This window comes from Myxine glutinosa, chromosome 7, assembly GCF_964187855.1.
Source record: "Myxine glutinosa chromosome 7, kmMyxGlut1.1, whole genome shotgun sequence".
NCBI lineage: Eukaryota > Metazoa > Chordata > Myxini > Myxiniformes > Myxinidae > Myxine > Myxine glutinosa.
In genome coordinates, this window is record NC_136267.1 from 77,063,411 (window position 1) to 77,084,759 (window position 21,349).

The 21,349-nt window shown below is 43.0% G+C and overlaps 2 protein-coding genes across 8 annotated transcripts in view; one reads left to right on the forward strand and one right to left on the reverse strand.

Moving 5' to 3' along the window:
• MORF4L1 (mortality factor 4 like 1) overlaps positions 1-1,809 on the reverse strand; it is a 64,832-nt gene extending 63,023 nt beyond the window's left edge. The window contains exon 1 of the mRNA XM_068122567.2: positions 1,611-1,809. Within this exon, the coding sequence (XP_067978668.1) occupies positions 1,611-1,650 (40 nt within the window). The 5' untranslated portion in view covers positions 1,651-1,809. The remainder of the gene's footprint in view (positions 1-1,610) is intronic.
• On the forward strand, positions 1,206-12,029 carry LOC137431338 (alpha-methylacyl-CoA racemase). 7 transcript variants are annotated; one of them, XM_078781878.1, is made up of 7 exons: positions 3,835-3,997; positions 4,099-4,132; positions 4,932-5,202; positions 6,710-6,853; positions 7,443-7,603; positions 11,022-11,208; positions 11,412-12,029. In XM_078781878.1, the coding sequence occupies exons 3-7, from the start codon at positions 4,932-4,934 to the stop codon at positions 11,807-11,809; spliced, it is 1,161 nt and encodes a 386-aa protein (XP_078638004.1). In that variant the 5' UTR covers positions 3,835-3,997; positions 4,099-4,132; the 3' UTR covers positions 11,810-12,029. The 7 variants fall into 7 exon arrangements, with proteins under 7 accessions (XP_067978664.2, XP_067978663.2, XP_067978667.2 ...); XM_068122563.2 differs by lacking the exons at positions 3,835-3,997; positions 4,099-4,132 and adding an exon at positions 1,206-1,393; XM_068122562.2 differs by lacking the exons at positions 3,835-3,997; positions 4,099-4,132 and adding an exon at positions 2,048-2,290.
• The last annotated feature ends 9,320 nt before the right edge of the window (positions 12,030-21,349 follow it).

Genomic DNA, 21,349 nt, shown 5'->3' on the forward strand with positions numbered 1-21,349 from the left:
TTGACTTTTTACCATCTATCACCATTTATTTTTTAATGATGACTGAGAGTCTGAAACTATTAAAGGAACCATTTACACATTAAATAAAGGAGAGTGTAGAGAGGATGGGGTTCGGGTAAACTGGGGTGCATTGGTACACAAAAGTAGAGTTTTGCTGTTTCTAAGAGCTGCAGCATGGCACGACTTCCATCAATAAAGATTAAAGATACACAAAAAGGAACAAGAACAAGGAACTTTGCCACAGGAGGAGGACATTTGGCCCATAATGCCTGCGCTACACCAAACACCAGATAGGATCACCCATCTACACGCAGGCTCCCAACAAGTGCTGCCAATATCCCCAAACCTCTCCATCTCCAATGCATCATGGGTACCTTCGTAATTCCACTTGAAACCTTTATATTCTTTCTACTGCCACTACCTTTGGAGGGAGACATTGCATGCATATGCCAGGTTTTAGCTTAACGGTCAAGGTGGCTGGCTTAAGATCTTAGAGTCACGAGTTTGATGTTTGAGCCGCTAAATATCACCAGGTGGGTTGATTCACCTTGCAACTTTCCGAGGTTGGCAAAATTGAGTAATGGCTTACTGATAACAGTGGCACCGAATATTGGGCACAGCCGCACATCCAGAAATGATGCAACCAGCAGCCACAAGCTGCATATGAAATAACATTGAAAAAGACCCTTACCCAATTACCATCCAAACTCTTGCCTTTACTTTCAGTGTGTGGGCCTGTCTATTCTGCTGAATAATTTTTCCGCACTTATTTTGTCTATTCCCTTCATTATCTTAAACATCTCTATCGTATCCCCTCATTCCTAATGTATAAAGATCTATCTCTTCAACTGCTCCTCATAGCCGAGTCGAGCTAGGCCCAGAATCAAGTCTAGTAGCCCTGCGCTGAAGCCTCTTTATGGCAGCTATCTCCTTCCTAAGTTGTGGTAACCAAAGCCGCACATAATATTCTAGATTGGGCCCTCACTAACTTCCTCTACAGGTTAAAACCACCTCTTTTATTTTACAATTCATTCCCCTACAAATACAACCTAAAACACAGTTTGCTTCACCTCCACCTGCCTGGCATCGTGCCCTCTGCTTATCCTGGCCTAGACTCTAGAGGTATGCACATTTGCCTTTGAGCCATCTACATCTAGCCTGGGTTCGAAGGCCGACCCAGGTACAAACTGCCATCCTGGTGTTTCACAGGTAGGGGGAGTCATCAATGAGTGCGCCAACCCTCGGATGGACGTCAAACTGGGCGTACCGTCCGTCTGTCGGCATCCAACGGTGGACGTTGAAGATCCCTCGGCGTCCTGTCCCTCGCCAAGACTAGCTATCGCCGGCCTTGATACGCATTGCCAAATCATGAGGACGATGAAGCAAGCTTGAGGTAAACGGTGACCAATTTCAATATGGCACAGGTCCAACACATGGGGCACATTCACATTGCTTTAAGTTTAAGAAGAATAAATCATGAAGTTTGAACAAAAATCCCTTTCCTCAAATTGATATACTGTACAGTACTGTATAATGAAAGGCTTTCACATAATCATTCGTAACCATTAAAACGGCTGAAATACAGCACGCAATTCGGTTAACGTACAAACCTTCCTGAAATTTTGGCTTTGGTTCTGGTTTCGGAGCCATTGCAAGGATTTCTTCCTTCCTCCCTCCTTCTTATTTCCTTCCGTTTTCGTTCGTTCTTCAATTCTGGTGCTTTCGGTGAAAATAAATGGCGCTGCAATCCCTACTTTTCTTCAGAAGCAAAGTGAGTATATTTTAAAGTATTATCGACAAATTCACGTCAAACTGAACGACACAAAATATTACACCATCGGATCGAAAAAATAATTAACCGCAAACATGAAGGAAAAAAAATCTATTGCCAACTATACTGCCATGGCCATGCTTTAGTGCTTTATCACAGCAATTGCAGATTGGAACATGTTTTAAAATATCAATTTATATAAACACATATACAAGAGGAATGTTTATAGTTATTTCAAAAGATATTCCAAATTTTTCCCGCAACGGGAAGATTTTTAACAAATAGTTGGAGTGCAGTCGCTACACCGCTGAAAATGCTATACTTTTTCACCTCAGAATAAAAGTAGAAATTAAATTAATTGGGTTTAATTTTGTTTTTGTAGAAAAAAACATTCTGATCACGCGATGATTGCAGAACTCCATTAACTCCATTAGGATCCTTCGATAAACGGAGAGTAGCCCCGTGGAGGCGAAGCTGCGAATCGACCAAGTTCGTAACATCGTAACAAGGTTTCCCAAGGTGAATCTACGTAAGGATCGTTATTTAACCGGACTCGGTGGTTGTGGTGTTGTGTTGTGTTGTGATGTGTTGTGCTGTGCAATAGTTAGTGTGTCTGCTTTGAGTGTGGGGATCGTTATTTAACCGGACCGGTGGTGTAATGCTCAGTGTGTCTGCTTTGAGTGTGGAGATCGTTATTTAACCGGACTCGGTGGTGTAATGCTCAGTGTGTCTGCTTTGAGTGTGGAGATCGTTATTTAACCGGACTCGGTGGTTGTGGTGTTGTGCATGTGTTGTGTAATAGTTAGTGTGTCTGCTTTGAGTGTGGAGATCGTTATTTAACCGGACCGGTGGTGTAATGCTCAGTGTGTCTGCTTAGAGTGTGGAGATCGTTATTTAACCGGACTCGGTGGTGTAATGCTCAGTGTGTCTGCTTTAAGTGTGGAGATCGTTATTTAACCGGACTCGGTGGTGTAATGCTCAGTGTGTCTGCTTTGAGTGTGGAGATCGTTATTTAACCGGACCGGTGGTGTAATGCTCAGTGTGTCTGCTTAGAGTGTGGAGATCGTTATTTAACCGGACTCGGTGGTGTAATGCTCAGTGTGTCTGCTTTGAGTGTGGAGATCGTTATTTAACCGGACTCAGTGGTGTAATGATTAGTGTAGTTAGTGTGCTGAGTATGGGGATCGTTATTTAACCAGAGTCGGTGGTGTAATGATTAGTGTAGTTAGTGTGCTGAGTATGGGGATCGTTATTTAACCGGACTCAGTGGTGTAATGATTAGTGTAGTTAGTGTGCTGAGTATGGGGATCGTTATTTAACCGGAGTCGGTGGTGTAATGATTTGTGTGTCTTCTTTGAGTCTGGGGATCGTTATTTAACCGGACTCGGTGGTGTAATTCCTTAGTGTGTCTGCTTTGAGTGTGGAGATCGTTATTTAACCGGACTCGGTGGTGTAATTCGTTAATTTAACCGGACTTGGTGGTGTAATTCCTTAGTGTGTCTACTTTGAGTCTGGGAAGTCGGTGGTTGAAATCCCGACCGTCATACCTGAAGTATATACTGTATTTTTTTCCGTGACATTTTATAAAGACAGCGGTGTGGATGTGCTCAGTTACCAATCAGCGAGCTTGCACTTGCCAAACCAGCCGTTCCTTATCAACGGTTTCCATTGGAGTGTTTGCTTTAACGCTTAACCACTCTGCGAACATCTACAATAAACTTTCTAAATGAACACAGTAAACACGAATGTGGACACAACTCATGACGTCGATGGATGTTATTGCCTGTACAAGGAGTCTACATATTAATGTAACTTCGCCTTTCGGTTTTGATTACAACGTAGTTTTGTGGATAATGGAAGCACTGTACTGTATATGTAATAAATGCACAAAAAACATTTCGACTCAGACTTTTATCCATTTTATGGCACAAATGGTATTTCCGGGTGTCAGCGGAAGTGGGCGGAGCTTGTTTGTTGTTGTTTTTGTCAGCCCATGATGAGTGGTCTTGACACGGAGTTATAAATAGAATCTATATACTATATATCCTTCTATAAATACCTCCGTGGGTCTTGATAATAAAACTTTTCATTTTCATGGTTTTTTTGTTTTGTACTCCTGGTAAATATTTCCTGGTACTTATTGTTGCCAGATTGGTGTTTGAGGGAAATATTTCTGCCCTGTATGATAGTTACAAGTACAAGGAAGTGAATTGATCTTTTAATACGGTAACCAAACTGTAACAGTTATTTTAAATGTTTAATTCAAACCCAACAATGGCGAGGCATTTTTTGCTCTACACATTGTAATGTCAATGTTCGTGGGACAGGCTGCTGTTCGATTCATGGAAATAATCCCGACAGGTGGTTAATATTTAAGTTGTTTACAAAGAAAAGCCAATCGATGTTTGTTATCGTATCCGACAGACGTTCGTCTCTCTCAATGTTTAATAAACTTTGTGTCGCGATAACAATCCGGACCACAAACCAAAACGGAAATAATAATAATGCAGCAATAACTAGAACGGCACTTCGGAGAGAACGTACCTCCACCTGGTTGGCCATATCTCTCAATGGTGAAGAATCACTTAAAATTAAATAATTCTCATATCCGAATCGATATTCAGATCTTCACCAAAATCGAATCTATTTGTCCTTGTCAGACATCCAACCTGTCCACCAAGTTTCGTCCAAATCCGTCCACAACTTTTTGAGATATCCTGCTATGTATCGTTTTTGTCCCTATCTCCTAATGGTGAAGAATCACTTAGAAAATTCTACTAGCCGGATCCGAATCCAGATCTTCACCAAAATCTAATCATTTCGTCCTTGTCACACATGCTACCTCTCTGCCAAATTTCGTCAGAATCCGCCCACAACTTTTTGAGATATTTTGTTTACAGACAAACGGACAGACAAACAGACAGGGGTGAAAACATAACCTCCATCCACCTTTGGTGGCGGAGGTAAAAATATATAGATTTACAATCAATAATTCATTTATCATAACGTATGACACGATAGTCGGCCCATCATGACCGGCGGTGCATGTCCCTATCTCATTACTTCGAATGTGATTCATATATTTATGTTAAAAAATGATTGTGAACACGAATAATGAATTATTATTATTTGAAACTACAGCCAGTTATGTTTTCTGCAGATGCAACGTGCTATGGTACTGAGCAGAGTACGCGTGCTCGAGTTGGCTGGCCTTGCCCCGGGCCCACTGTGTGGCATGATTTTGGCCGATTTTGGTGCACACGTGGTCACAATAGATCGTGTCCAGGGCTCTACGGGTTTCCTCAACCGCAACGGGTGGCTCTCCAGGGGAAAGCGGTCGGTGGCAGTTGATCTCAAACGACCGGAAGGAGCGGGCGTTCTGCGAAAGCTATGCAAGGATTATGATGTCATCATTGAGCCCTATCGACCTGGTGAGCTCTGCTGCTTATTGCATGTGACTTGCCAGTGGCATTGTGTGATCGGTCAGATGCGAAACACTAAAGAATCGGTATTTATTTCAACATAAACCTCTTCTGTGAATTGTGAAACTGTGAATTGTGAATTGTGAATTGTGTGTGAAACTGTGAATTGGGCTAGCGGCTAGGGTGCCGGCTTAGGATCCCAGGATCCTGGGTTCGAATCCTGGTCGATCGCTGAATTAACGCCAGGGGGGTTGACTCAGCCTGTCATCCTTCCGAGGTCGGCTTAATTGAGTACCAGTTCACTGGTAATTCCCTGTTTGTCGCTAAAGGCGGCAAAAAGGGTTGGCGTCAGGAAGGGCATCCGGCCGTAAAACATTGCTTCAAAAAGGGGACCAAAAAACAACAACAACCACGGTTCCCGAAAAAGGCCAACCCCGCTTGCGGGGAAAAATGGCCTCTAAAGGTGGTTTATAAACCTCACCAACATCTTCTCCTCCTCTTCCCTTGATAAGGGATGAGGTCCAATGGTACCAAGCCCCTGCCCAACCTTGACCACCATCCTCCTCCACTCCCCTCTGTCCTCAGCCAACTCTCTCCACCCTCCAACCACCCCCACCTTACTGATATCCCTCTTCACACAATCCTCCAATCTCAACCGTGGTCTACTTCTTTTCTTCCTACCTTGCTCATTCAACCTCTCCTTCTCTTTGCCATTCCCTCTTCCCCCATCCACACCAAATGTCCAGCCCATCTCAGCTGGCATTTCACCAATCTCCTCATCAAGCTCATCTACATACTAATCTCCTCCCTCAGTTCATCCATTCTCCTTCTATCCACCCTCTTCTCTCCCACAATTCTCCTGACCCAGTTGTTCTCACAAACCTGCAGCCTCTGTTGTTGTCTCTCTGTCAGTGCCACCGTTTCCAAAATGTAAATATAGGCCCGGCGTTACACACTACATCAGAACCTTGTCTTTCAATTTCCTTGATATTCCTCTGTCTGCCATTTACTCCCTCCACCCTCCTCCACGCATTCACACCCACCTGGATCCTCCTCCGACTTACCATCCCCATTCACTGTTCCCCCAAGATGCTCAAACCTATTTCCCTGTCTGATCTCCTTCTCCTCCAAACTGATATTCATTTATTTTCTCTGCTGTCTGACCCACATCCCCTCTCTCTTCTCCATACTTATTTTCAGGCCATGTTTCTCAAATGCACTTCGTGCATCTCCTGCGCACTCTTTACCACAACAGCCAGATCATCCACATACAACATCCTCCCCAGAATACCCCTCATGTTCACGTTCCTGCTTACCAGCTCCATCACCATGATAAACACTCGTGGGTTGAGAGCTTCCTTGCCTCAAACCGATGTTCACCGTAAACTCCTCTTGAACTGAACTAAAAACTGAACTGAATTAAAAACTGAAAATGTTGTTTTTACAATTGTGTAAATTACTTTTCAAACAACGATTCTCCAAGAATATGGATGGATGCCTCCTCTGATCCACCAAGGTGTGATGGAACGGCTTGGTCTTGGACCAGATGACCTCATGAAGGTGAATCCACGATTGATCTATGCTCGGCTTACGGGCTTTGGACAAAATGGACCTTATGCTCAGGCAGCAGGGCATGACATCAACTATGTTGCCCTTTCTGGTATTATGTTCCTTTCTCTTGTTCTGCATTTCAGCCATACTTGATAAGGTGGATCATGAGTTGCTGTTTTTAAGGTTTATTTGGGTATGAATATTCCGAGGCTTTATGAATTACAGAGCAAGTGGGGACTAATGAGCCTGCCTAATGGAATGTTCCACAGCAACACTGATGTACTAATTGCAGACATTTGATATGCACCACATTTTGCAAATCCCAGACTAAAAACAAAAGCACAACCCTCGGGTCCAGGACTCTACGGGTATCGTCAACCGCAGCGAGGTTTTTGTTAACAAAACAAAAACAAGTTTGGACAATCCAATGCTTCAGCCACAAAGTGGCCTTCATCAATAACTCTGTCTTCACACAGGCTGTGTTCACACATCTTCAATGCTCCCCATCCCCCTTCCCTGTGACAGACAAAATCCAGGCAACCATTTACATCATAATCACTATATCCCATTTTCAGACTTTTAAAGAAGCTTTTATTTTATAGAAAGCTATAATGCACAAGTAATTTTTTATTTCTTTAATTTTCATCACACTTAAAGAACGGTATATATTTGAATTTAATTCACTTCTTCACTCACAGGCCTGTTGTCCATGATGTGCAAGAAGGACGACAATCCATCACCACCCTTAAACCTCTTGGCAGACTTTGCAGGTGGCAGTGCGCTTTGTGCCCTGGGCATTGCGCTCGCTCTGCTGGAGAGGAGCCAATCAGGCAGTGGGCAAGTTATCGATGCGAGCATGGTATGACACGAAAGCATGGTTATTTGAATTATTATTTACATGGACAACGCAAACGAGGACCTTACATCTCGCATTAAACAAGTCACCATATATAATCTAGCATCTTGCATGCCAGCCAGTTTTTTCCCATTGATTTTGTTGTCTTTTTTTGGCAATGTTAGAAATTAATGCCTGATAATATTGGCTTAATTCCACAAAATGTGGTTGACCACCAACCTCCTCCTCAGATTTTCCAAGATTAGCCCTTTCTTAATGACCAATGTCTCCATGGCATTGATATTGTTACGGTTGTGCATCTGAGACCGTCACGCCGCTGGTCTGTCAGAGTACAAAAATGTCTCCGTATGCCTAGGTAATTTGGTGTTGTTGGTGGAAAAGAATGATTTCATATCAACTGCGATGATGGATCCCATGATCTTGCTGATGATTGGAAGTAATCCGATAAGTCTGCAGTTAAGGGGGTCAGTTTTTTTCACTTTTTTATGTAGTGTTGTAATGTTTGTGGACTTATAAGTAGATGGAAGATGACCTAGGCCAAATTATAGGGTAAAAAGGGCAGAGAGAGAATGCGCGCAAGAGCAGCAGAGCAGGTTTTTAGTACATGTGAGCTGATGCCGTCCAGTCCAGTTGCAGAGTCAGAGGCATGGGTTGAAAGAACCTCTCCACCTTCTCAGGTACAAAAGACAGAGTCCAGGAGCAGTTGTGAATGACAGGGAAGGATGTCATTGGATACGACAGTTTGGAAAAGGTTTTCCCAATTCGGCCCAGTCTTGACGTCTACAAAGCTTACTTGATACTAAGTTGAGGTAATGAGCTGATTTGAGGAGCTTCTGCTAATCTAACACTGGTTATGTTACAATATCTAGGCCATGTTGTCCACAAAGCAGAAATTGTTCACTTTACCACACTGTACTTTAACCCCTGAACACCCATACTCCATTAACATCTCCCCCATTGTTGACTCAAAATGCTAGTGTAAAATATCTGGGTAAAATAATTCCTGGCTTCACCACTCGTGATTGGTGTGTAGTTTATACAGTAGGTTGAGGCCTGCTACTTTATTTCAAAACTATGATTGTACTGTGCTTTTATAACAATTAGTGCAATGCCAACACTTTTATCGATAAATGTGGTATCTTAATATTGGGTTTCTGAACAGACATTACACAATACCACTGTGCAGTTTCAATGAGACCGGTTTATGTAGACTTTTTTTACGGTGTAGCCCGTAGGTCAAAGCCGTCTGGAACAGTGCTTGCCTGTCAGTCTGTATGTGTTTATGTATGTCCCTCACAAACATACACCAATCAGAGCTGAGGATCTGGTCACATGACAAGGGTGATGTGATGTGATGTGATTACGTCTGTGATGTGATTACGGCATACGACGGCTGACTCCACACATCGCCATTTTGATTCATATGCCGTTCAGGTCGAACCTGTCATATATCACAATTGCCATGGTCTACCTTCACGTTTTTCATTTAGTGTGAAACAAACAAACCGATTGTTAAAATGACCATCAAATATCGAAAGCATTGGCATTACGGATCTTCCAATGACACAGTACGTATATAGGCCTTAGGCTTCATGCTTCACCTTCAGGCCGCTTTCAGACAAATTAGCCCAGGTTTCTTAATACAGTAGTATTGTTTTCACAATAATAATAATAACGTTAATAACAATAATATAGTAAAGATAATCCAAACACTGCAATCCCTTTGTCACGACTGCAAAATGACTGGATTGAAGCGGTGTATGGTTCATGGATAACTCGATGAGAAGCGGTGTACTAATTATCGCGGGAGTAAGGCATTAGCCTCGGTTTATTAATACAGTAACATCGTCTTGGTAATAATAATAATATAGTAAATATAATCGTAACACTGCAATCCCTTTGTCGTGACTGCAAAGTTACTGGATTGAAGCAGTGTACAGTGCATTCAGAAAGTATTCAGACCTTCACTTTTTTCACATTTTGTTATGTTGCAGCCTTAGGCTGAAATCGTTTAAATTCATTTTTTCCCTCATCAATCTACACTCAATACCCCATAATGACAAAGAGAAAACAGGATTTTTTTTGTAGGTTTCCCCAAATCTGTGCCTCGACACAATCCTGTCTCTGAGCTCTGCAGGCAGTTCCTTCGACCTCATGGCTTGGTTTTTGCTCTGATATGCATTGTCAGCTGTGAGACCTTATATAGACAGGTATGTGCCTTTCCAAATCATGTCCAATCAATTGAATTTACCACAGGTGGACTCCAATCAAGGTGTAGAAACATCTCAAAGATGATCAAGAGAAATGGGAGGCACCTGAGCTAAATTTCAAGTGTAATAGCAAAGGGTCTGAATACTTATGTAAATGTGATATTTCAGTTTTTTCTTTTTAATAAATTTGCAAAACTTTCTAAAATCCTGTTTTCTCTTTGTCATTATGGGGTATTGAGTGTAGATTGATGAGGGAAAAAATGAATTTAAACGAGTTCAGCATAAGGCTGCAACATAACAAAATGTGAAAAAAGTGAAGGGGTCTGAATACTTTCTGAATGCACTGTATGGTTGGTTAATTGCTGACTCAAAACATATAGAATGAACCAGTGTCTCAATGCAATCTCTTCCCTTCCATGGTGACAGACAGCTTAGCGACTTACAGAACTTCAAAAAAATTAATACTTACATTATTTGCTAACTAGTATCTCTCTCTCCCCAGGTCATACTATCCTCTTCAACTAAAGCATTAAACAAGCCCAGCTACCGTTAGATGTTTGGTCTTGTTTTAACCTCCACCACCAAAGGTCGATGGAGGTTACGTTTTCACCCTTTTCTGTCCGTTTGTCTGTGAGCAGAATATCTCAAAAAGTTGTGCATGGATTCGTATGAAACTTGGACAGGTTGGGTGTGTGACAATGACGAATTCATTAGATTTTGGTGAAGATCCGGACACTATTATTTGTTACAGGTGTGTGACAAGGAAGAAAGAATTGATTCGATTTTGGTGAAGATCTGGATCCGGATACGAAAAGTTTTTAATCTTTTAAGTGATTCTTCACCATTGACATGGGGCCAAAAACGATATATAGCACGATATCTCAAAGTTGTGGATGAGTTGTAACAAAACTAGATGGTTGAGTTCGTTTGGTGACGAGAACAAGCCGATTTGATTTTGGTTCAGGCCCGGTTGCAGATCCGGCCTATCGGTGGGATATAAAACGTAAAAGGTTCAGCCTGATGGAGGTATGTGCTCCACTGAGTGACATTCTTCTTTTCATTGCAATGCACACTTTCTTCGAGAATGACCAATGCTATGCGATTGGCTATTGAATTAATGTATTGCCAAGGCAAAGATGATCAATTGTAGTTACAGATTTTGGAGTTGGTGACAGTAGAAGAAACCCTTTTTCTGTTCTTCCTATGTGCAGGTGGAAGGTGCAGCATATATTGGATCATTTATATGGCAAAGCCAATCTACAGGGATATGGTCTCAACCTGCAGGTGAAAACCTTCTGGATATGGGAGCACCTTTTTACAACACATATCGTACTGCCGACAACCGCTTCATCGCAGTGGGTGCCATTGAACCACAGTTTTATACTAAATTACTTGAAGGTCAGTGTGAGTCCGTTTTCAATCTTTGCGAGTCGTTTTTTAAATGTAAGGGCTTCTTTACAATTGTTTTTTTCAGTTGTGGCTGTCATCCTGAGATTGATTATGTTGATGTGGGTGGTGAGCTGTTCTCGCTGAGTATTTATGCTGTGGTTTCTACATTTTGCTGTGGTACCTAAGTGTTGACCATTATTTGTGGTTCACAGGTTTGGAGTTGAACCCAGACCAGCTTCCACCACAAATGAGCATTTCCGATTGGCCTCTTATGAAAAAGATATTTGCAGAGAAGGTTGCATGCCGCACAATGGCCCAATGGTGCGAGGTGTTTGAAGGCAAAGATGCATGTGTTACTCCGGTTCTTCATCTCAATGAGAGTCCTTTGGACCCACACGCCAAGGCCCGGTCATCATTCACCATAAAGGGCGACCCTTCTCCTGCCCCAAAGCTTTCTCGAACACCAGCGATGGCTGCCCATTCTGTTTCACTTAAGCCTGGAGAGCATACAGAAGTTGTTCTGAGTGAGTGTGGTTTTAGTCATAAGGAAATTGCTGAACTTCTTGACGTTGGTGCCATACAATGCGCACCTGCACCTGCCCACCTGTAGCACAATAATTCTAACTGGTTGCACAATTAGTCTTTCTTGCAAACCTGAAACTTTATCAGCCCGTCCATGCGTGCAGCAGCAGACGGGGTTTTGCGTGTGTTTGCCTGTCCTTCCAGGCCATATTTTTTACCAATTGAGCTTTTGTCATCAAATCTTCAACAAACCCTTATAATGTGAATATGAAAACCACAAATTAATAAAACGTTTACAAAAAAATTAACTGTCGTTTTCATGAAATTTAGTTTGAGTACAAAGCGAACATACACAGGCTTTGTATTCTGAGATGCTTTCTAGTTTCTAATGTGGTCAAGATGTAATATATGGGCAATGATACAAAACATATGCAATAATACGGGACTTTCAAAATGACACGATACGCCCCAGAATGCTTTGTGCACATGTGCAGAAACTCCAAGCAACAGCAGCCATCAGGGTATGCTCACATATACCGCACATGGGAGGTAAGGATTGTTATCTAAAATGGCTCACAGAGCTTCTAAAATAAGTCAAAATATTTGGAAAAGTACCCCAGAGAAAAAGGGGTGTGCCTCTGGAGTTTGGACAATGAAAGAGTTGGAGAACTTTGAACCGCCAGGGCCGAGATCTTGCAGCTGCCCGCACTGCAGTCCCCTGATGATGTGAACCAGTGCGAGGCCCGAACTGTGGACTGGTGCGTGTTACCCAAACCCTCGACCATCGCTACCAGTAAGTGGACTTTGATTCTTGCAGTGAACATGGCAGGTTGATCATTTATTTAATGGACGTCTGCAATTGGAAAGGTGATGTCGTGTATCATTACCAATAAAGTAATGGTTATCAACTCTTCGCCAAAAGACGTCTTCACAAGGTTAAAATACACAAAGCTTGTGCCAGGTGCATTTACGTGTGAGCCAGATGTACCAGGAAAACTTATATGAGGGAGACACCATATCTGGCTTGAGTGCTTCTTGACAGCAGAAAGAAGGTCATAACTGGGGCTTGTGAATGCACAGGGTAAGTTTTAAATTATTATATTTACAATTACATCATGTGGGGGGTAGGGAGGTGGAAGCTGTGAGGGCTGTTATAGATATATTGTTTATTTCGTTCTGAGGCCACAAGATAAATTATACTAGATTTTTGCATCTATTGCTAAAAGGAGAAGTGTGCGTGTTTCGACGTTCACTTGTATTAACAGCAAATTGTAGGAATTTGACACATCATCCACAAATATTTCTCGGATTTCCTATATAATATTTCCGTGAGTCTGCTTTGCATCCAGGAACACAACAATTCATGGTTATCCATTTTCTAATTGCCACTCTTTAATCTAGTCATGTGAAAAAGTAAGTACACCCCATGTAAAGTTTTGACTTTTTCAACATACAGCTATTTGATCTTCATTTCAACAATATTGATAGATAAAGGTGATATAATATAACAAATGTCATGAAACATTTACATTTTGTAGTCCATTGTGTTACGGATTCGTCACTTCCGTTGTTGTGGTTTTCATCCACTGTAAACATTTTTGATTCCACGTACTATTATTATTGTTGTTGTTTAAAGGAAATAGATATTGGTATTTTCTAAAGGTAAAAAAAGTTAATGTTTTAAATGAAACCGGAACCGAACGACGACGAAGAGGAAGAGAAAAAAAGAAGGCGGAGCGAGTGAGTTCGACAAGAAAGCCGAGCTGCTTTGAGGTCTGAAGCGAACGTTGTCGAACGGGAGTCACTCGCGAACTTTCGGGTTTCCCGGGAAAGGGATTCTTGCGACAGAGTTGTTATTGCTGTGACAGATCAACCTGCGTGTCAGGTTTTGGCGGTCGATTCCGAGCAAAATCATCGTCGTGCCGTTACACCTCGAGAATGGGCTGTCGGCCATTTTGACTCGCGCGCTTTGCGCGTCGCGCAAGGTTTTCTTCGCTTCGCTTCAACCATTTTTACCGCCTCCAGACGTTTATCTGGGGTGTGTGTGTAACGTGGATTTTGAAGGTAAATCTGCAGGTCGCCGATTTGGAGCCGTGAAACGTCCATACCCGAGGGTGTGATTTCCCAGTCGCCTGGAGGGCGCCTTTGGATTTCCCAGTCGCCTTGAGGGTGCCTTTGCGCAGCTTTGGCCGCGTGACTGTGACTGTCATCCGAACAGGATTCTGATCTCGATGGGACATCGTTCTGACAATCGCTGGAGCGAACCAACTTTGGCTTGAAGCCAGGAATAGTCATTGGGAATCTTCTTCTTTTCGCGCACTTGGAGCACAGTGAGTTATATTGTACGAACCTGATGGTACCATCATAGGAATGATATACTATTTGTTGTACAATTGATTACTATTGTTTTTGTGTTGTTATTCTTGTGTGACCTTAATACAATATTTGTTTGTTGGTAACAATTGGTGTGGTTTCACCATTGATTTTTGACACAGAATAACACATCTTTCGGCCGTGACTCCTCTCGGGGCTCGGAGGTACACCGTGACCAGGGGGTTTGGGGAGGAGTACGTAACAGAAATTGGGGGCTCGTCCGGGATAGAATTCCCTAAAATTCCCAAATTTGGTGGAATTTTTCTAACACCCAAATCTTTCAAAAAAAAAAAAAAATTGAAATTTTTTTGTGTGAAGGTTAACAGGTGTTAACTAATAGTCACCATGGTGTTTGACGCAGAAAGGTTTGCGGCGTCCCCTAATGAGGCACAGTTCCAAGCGTTAAAATGATCGGAACTCTTGATATTGGAGAAATATTTTAACTTGGAGGTCCGAGCTCATATGAAGAAAGCAGAGATGCAGACATTGGTGGTAGAATCTCTGGTGGGACAAGGAATATGGAAAGAGGTAGCCTTGGATTGGTTACCCGAGGAAAAAGAAAATGTGGAGCTCCGGAAAATGGAGATGCAACTGCAGAGCCAGGAAAGGTTAAAAGCAGAGGAACGGAAAGCAGAAAAGGAAAGAGCAGAACAGGAACGAGAACGTGAGGAAAGAAGAGCAGAACAGGAACGAGAACTCGAGGAAAGAAGAGCAGAACAGGAACGAGAACTCGAGGAGAGAAGAGCAGAGGAAAGGAGAGCTGAAAGGGAACTCGAGGAAAGAAGAGCAGAGGAAAGGAGAGCTGAAGACAAAAGAAGAGCAGAGGAAAGGAGAGCCGAAAGGGAGTTAAAGGAACGTGACATGGAGTATCGGAAGGAACTTAGACTCAAGGAGCTGGAATTAATGGGAGAACGGAGAGAAGTAGAATCCATGCCGGCTAGTTCGACAACTAGTCAGAACACTTGGGATGTTAGTAGGCATGTGAGGCTGGTTCCACCCTTCAATGGAAAGGAGGCAGCCAAGTTTTTTTTACACTTTGAGAAAGTGGCTAAAATGGCCTGTGGGGTCCTGGACTATGTTAGTGCAAAGTGTTTTGGTGGGTAAAGCTCAAGATATCTATTCGGCTTTACCGAATAGATAAATGTGCAGATTATGAGATAGTGAAGAAAACCATTCTCAAAGCCTATGAATTGGTCCCTGAAGCTTACCGGCAAAAATTCAGGAATGCCAGGAAGAGGGAGAGTGAGACCCATGTGGAGTTTGCCAGAATGAAGGAAACCATGTTTGATCGGTGGTGTGACTCGAAGGGGATTGGGAAAGATTTCAACCGGTTGCGACAATTGATCTTGGTGGAGGAATTCAAACAGTGTGTCCACGTGGACATTAAAGTACATCTGGATGAAAAGAAAGTACCAGAGTTGTATGAGGCAGCAACATGGCAGATGACTATGCCTTGACACACAGGATGGGGTTCCACAAACCTAACTTCCCACCTAGAGTTAGCCAGGGTAGTTATGGTAAATCAGGTGCGGAGAACAAATATTCATGGAGGCGGCCTAGAGATGACTATGAGGACAAATCTGATACCGCGACTTTTAGGGATCAAAAGACTACAGTTCCAAGACAGACTTATCTTCCGGGGGGCCCGAGGCAGACATCGAGTTTTTCCTCCGGGCCTACATGCACTTTTTGCAAGGAACCTGGGCATTTGAGGTCCCAATGTTATGCCCCGAAAAGGAAAAATCAGGAGCGGAGTCAGACTAGTACAACTCCGAATGCATTGGCCAATGTGAGAAATCGTCCTTGGAGGACAGTGCTTTGTGAAGGTTCCCATGCCAAAGTTACGGCATCACAGAACGACTTTGTTCAAGAGGGTTACAAACCTTTTATTTCAGAGGGGTTTGTGTCACTGGATGGAGAGAGACCTGTTAGGGTATTGAGGGACACAGGAGCACATCAATCTTTGATGCTTGAGGACATTTTGCCATTGTCAGAGAAGACGGCAACTGGTGTTAGTGTTCTTTTACAGGGGGTTGGTGGCTATGTTAAAGCTCCACTTCATGACATCCATTTGAAGTCTGATTTGGTGTCAGGACCGGTCACCGTAGGTTTACAAGCCACTCTTCCTGTAGAGGGAATCTCTTTTGTTATCGGGAATGATTTGGCCGGTGGTCGAGTTTCTGGTAATCCGATGTTTGTTGAAATGCGTAGTATGGAAAATAACACCGCACAGTTAGAGCAGGAGATTCCGGGTATCTTTCCATCCTGTGTCACGACTCGTGCTATGGGTAGGAAGCGCTCTGAAGAGAAGGAGAAGGTACTGACGTCATGCTTTGCACAGGCACGGCTTGTCAAGTACCCTGAAACTAAGTGTCAGCACACACAAGTCATGGATGGAGGCAATGTTGGCAAGCTCTTTGAAGGTGGACTGAACTTTGACACATGTGAAGATGTTCTGGACTCTATCTTTGGCAAATATGGACCACTCTTAGAAGTGCTGCTGATAAAAAACAGGGAGACGCAAAAGTCGAGAGGGTTTGGCTTTGTCACGTTTGAAAACACAAAGGATGCCAAAGATGCAGAAAAGGATTTGAATGACAAGGATTTGGATGGTCGAACCATAACAGTGGAGAACGCAGGCCATGGGCGTCGAGGGGGCTACAGAGGAGGAAAACGTAGAGGTAGTTTCAGGGGTGGCTATGACTCCCGGGGTGGGAGTAGTAGTTTTGGTGGCGGCCTCAGTCGTGATTACTAGGGAGGCTTTCAGCAGCAGCAGCGCAGTTTTCGCAACTCTCGACGGGATGACTATTACGGTGGTAGTCGAGATGGGGACCGCTACTCACGTGACTACAGCACCCAACTCTACAACCGTGATTACGATTTTTATGATCAAGAGAAGAGTTGGAAGCACGGAGTGCTCAGGAGCAGCCGAGCCAAGATTCCTACACTGATTAACCCGTGAACTCCACGTACCTAAATGCGTCCATGCAGTGAATACTTCCAGGCCTCACCACCCAACCACCATGAAACCTGGCTCTCAGCTCGGCCTCCTTCAAAAAGTGCTATAGATTTGCTTTGCTTTGGATTTTTGATCACAACCCTTCACCTTCATTCAAAAAAAACAAACAAAAAAAACCAAAAAAAAACCAGAGGTTGATGAGATGGAGTTTGGCTTTGCAGGAGTTCAACTTGGAAATTGAGCATGCAAAGGGCAGGGACAATGTCGTTGCTGATGCTTTGTCCAGAGTGAACTAACTTTGGAAATTTCTGGAGGTTGTTTGGAAGGTTTGTTGCTTTATTTTGGAAAATATTAATTATCATAGCTTACGAGAATTGATGATTTGGGTGTGAGTTTTACTTTTGTTTGTTAAAAGTTTTGCCTGCAAAGAAAGTTTTCACTATGTTCAAACTTTCTTTCTTGAGAGGGGGAAGTGTTACGGACTCGTCACTTCCGTTGTTGTGGTTTTCATCCACTGTAAACATTTTTGATTCCATCTACTATTATTGTTGTCGTTTAAGGGAAATAGATATTGCTATTTTCAAAAGGTAAAAAAAAGTTAATGTTTTAAATGAAACCGGAACCGAACGATGACGAAGAGGAAGAGAAAAAAAGAAGGCGGAGCGAGTGAGTTCGATAAGAAAGCCGAGCTGCTTTGAGGTCTGAAGCGAACGTTGCCGAACGGGAGTCACAAGCGAACTTTCGGGTTTCCCGGGAAAGGGATTCTTGCGACAGAGTTGTTATGCTGTGACAGATCAACCTGCGTGTCGGGTTTTGGCGGTTGATTCCGAGGAAAATCATCGTCGTGCCGTTACGCCTCGAGAACGGGCCATCGGCCATTTTGACTCGTGCGCTTTGCGCGTCGCGCAAGGTTTTCTTCACTTCGCTTCAACCATTTTCACCGCCTCCAGACGTTTATCTAGGGTGTGTGTGTGTGTAACGTGGATTTTGAAGGTAAATCTGCGGGTCGCCAATTTGGAGCCGTGAAACGTCCATACCTGAGGGTGTGATTTCGCAGTCGCCTGGAGGGCGCCTTTGGATTTCCCAGTCGCCTTGAGGGCGCCTTTGTGCAGCTTTGGCCGCGTGACTGACTGTCATCCGAACGGGATTCTGATCTCGATGGGACATCGTTCTGACGATCGCTGGAGCGGATCGACTTTGGCTTGAAGCCGTAATAACTTTGGCTTGAAGCCGGGAATAGAGACATTGGGAATCTTCTTCTTTTCGCTCACTTGGAGCACAGTGAGTTATATTGTATGAACCTGATGGTACCATCATAGGAATGATATACTATTTGTTATACAATTGATTACTATTGTTTTTGTGTTGTTATTCTTGTGTGACCTTAATACAATATTTGTTTGTTGGTAACAATTGGTGTGGTTTCACCATTGATTTTTGACACAGAATAACACATCTTTCTGCCGTGACTCCTCTCGGGGCTTGGAGGTACACCGTGACCAGGGGGTTTGGGGAGGAGCACGTAACAATTGTATAATTTAAATAAACATAAATGCAAATTTCACATGTGGAAAAAGTAAGTACACCCTTGGCTCTATTCGGTGGTATTGCCCCCTTTGGCAGAAACAACCTCAAGTAGGCATTTCTTATAACTGTCTACCAGTCTCTGACATCGACTGGGAGAAATTTTTGCCCACTCCTCCATGCAGAATTCTTTCAGCTGTGGGATGTTTGAGGGGTTTCTTGCATGCACAGCTCGTTTCAAATCCCCCCACAACATCTCGATGGGATTTAGATCCGGGCTTTGACTTGGCCATTCCAGAACCCTCCATTTCTTTCTTTTCAGCCATTCCTTGGTGGATTTACTGGTATGTTTACGGTCATTGTCATGTTGCAAGGTCCACCTTCGGTTGAGCTTCAACTTTCCGACAGATGGCCTCACATTATCCTCAAGCACCCTCTGGTACAATGAAGAATTCATAGTGGATTATATGATGGTGAGCTGCCCAGGCCCTGATGCAGCAAAGCTACCCCAAACCATATTTCCACCACCATGCTTTACAGTTGGTATCAGGTTCTTCTGGTCAAATGCTGTCTTTGGTTTTCGCCAAACATGTCTTCTGGTACTGTGGCCAAAAAGCTCTACCTTTGACTCATCTGTCCAGAGCACATTGTTCCAGAAGTGCTGGTCTTTGCCTAGGTGTTCATTGGCAAACTTTAGTCTTGCCCTGATGTTCTTTCTGGACAGCAAAGGTTTCCTCCTGGCACACCTCCCATGTGGATCAAATTTGTGCAGACTCTTTCTAATGGCAGACTCGTGCACTTTGACATCAACAGTGGCAAGAGCTACCTGTAGGTCCCGTGATGACATTCTGGGGTTCTACGTGACTTCTTTCAGCATCTTGCAGTCTGCTCTCGGGCTGAATTTGCTGGGGTGGCCTGGCCTGAACAAGTTGGCAGTTGTTTGGAATCTTCTCCTCTTGTAGATGATCTTCCGGACAGTCGAATGATTGATTTCAAATTGTTTGGAGATCTTTTTAAATCCCTTCCCAGACTCGTAGGCATCTATAACCTTCTTTTTGAAGGCCTCAGAGAGCTCTTTTGATCTCGGCATGGTGATGCCACACACTTCAACAACAAAGAGCAAACCAAACTAAATGTCTGAGGTTTGAATAAGACAGGTTCCTCCAAGATCCTCTAACGATGTTCCAATCATTTGCACCTGAGCTGGTGCACCTGATTCTAATTTTAGGTATTTGAAGTCGTGATAAATGTGGGGGTGTACTTACTTTTTCCACATGCGAAATTTGCATTTAAGTATATTTAAATTATACAATGGACTAGAAAATGTAAATGTTTCATGATATTTGTTATATTATATCACCTTTATCTATTAATATTGTTGAAATGAAGATCAAATAGCTGTATGTTGAAATATGTTGAAAAAGTCAAAACTTTACATGGGGTGTACTTACTTTTTCACGTGACTGTAAATCCTGAAAATTGTGTTAAAAGGACTGACTTAGATTTCACCCTCGTGACACCAGGACAAAAGTGCCCCATCAAGCAGAAGTGAATCGCTAGAAACGCGTACACAGCACATGCACAAAAGGCCTCATTTGCATCTGGATTTAAGGAGTTTTCCCCATTCTTCCTTGCAGACTTGCTCAAGCTCTGTCAAGGTGGATGGGGAGTGTCAGAGAAAAGCAATCTTCAAGTCTTTCCACAGATTCTCAATGGGATTGTAGTCTGGGATTTGTGTGGGGCACTCTCGGTCTTTTCACGTTCTTGTTTTGAAGCCATTCCTGTGTTGCTATGGCTGTATGCTTGGGGTCATTGTCCTGCTGGAACTTTAAAATCTTCACTGCAGTCTAAGGCCTTTTGCACTCTGCAGCAGGTTCTCCTCAAGGATAGCCACTACCATGCTTCATGGTCAGGATAGTGTTTGATGGGTGATGGGCTGTGCTCGGTTTCCACCAGGCAGTGCTTTGCATTCAGACCACAGTCTCATCAGACAATATAATATTTTGCATCATGCTCTCAGTCCTTCACTTGCCTTTTTGCAAGCTCCGGGCATGCTGGCATGTGCCTTTTTCTCAGCAGTGGCTTCAATCTGGCCACTCTTAAAGCCTAGATTTGTGAATGCTGCAGAGACTGTTGTCCTTCTGGCAAGTTCTTCCATCTCAGCCAAGGAACTCTGTCGTTCTGTCAGATTGCTCATTTGGTTCTTGTTCACCTCCCTGACCAAGTTCCTTCTTGTCAAGTTGCTCAGTTTGGTCAGACGGCCTGCTTGAGGAAGAGTCTGGGTAGTTCCATATTCTTTCCATTTCCTAATTATGGAGCACACTGTGCTCTTGGGAACATTGAACATTCTCAAAATTGTTTTTTACCCTTCCCCAGATCTATGCCTCCTCACAATTCTATCTCTGAGTTATATGGACAGTTCCTTGGACTTCATGGTAGTTTCTGCTCTGACATGCATTGTTACCTGTGGGACCTTATATAGAAAGGTGTGTTTCTTTCTAAATAATGTCCAATCAATTGAATTGGCCACAGATTGACTCGAATCAAGTTGTGGAGCCATCTCAAGGATGATCAAAGGAAATTGGATGCACCTGAGTGGATGCAATTTGGAGTGTCATAGCAAAGGGATTTAATAGTTATTGACGCAAGACATTTCAGATTTTCATTCTTAATTATTTTGTAAAAAAAAAAAATTTTTTAATTCCATTTTTACATTATGGGGTATTGTGTGTAGATCAATGACCAAAAATCTCAATTTAATCAATTTTAAAT

Excerpts from the sequence above, each read along its gene's own strand:
- LOC137431338 (XM_068122563.2), top strand. The coding sequence starts at position 4,932 with ATGCAACGTGCTATGGTACTGAGCAGAGTACGCGTGCTCGAGTTGGCT. Across the intron at positions 5,203-6,709 it reads CATTGAGCCCTATCGACCTG|GTGTGATGGAACGGCTTGGT; the intron begins GTGAGCTCTGCT and ends TGATCCACCAAG. Across the intron at positions 11,209-11,411 it reads TTATACTAAATTACTTGAAG|GTTTGGAGTTGAACCCAGAC; the intron begins GTCAGTGTGAGT and ends TGTGGTTCACAG.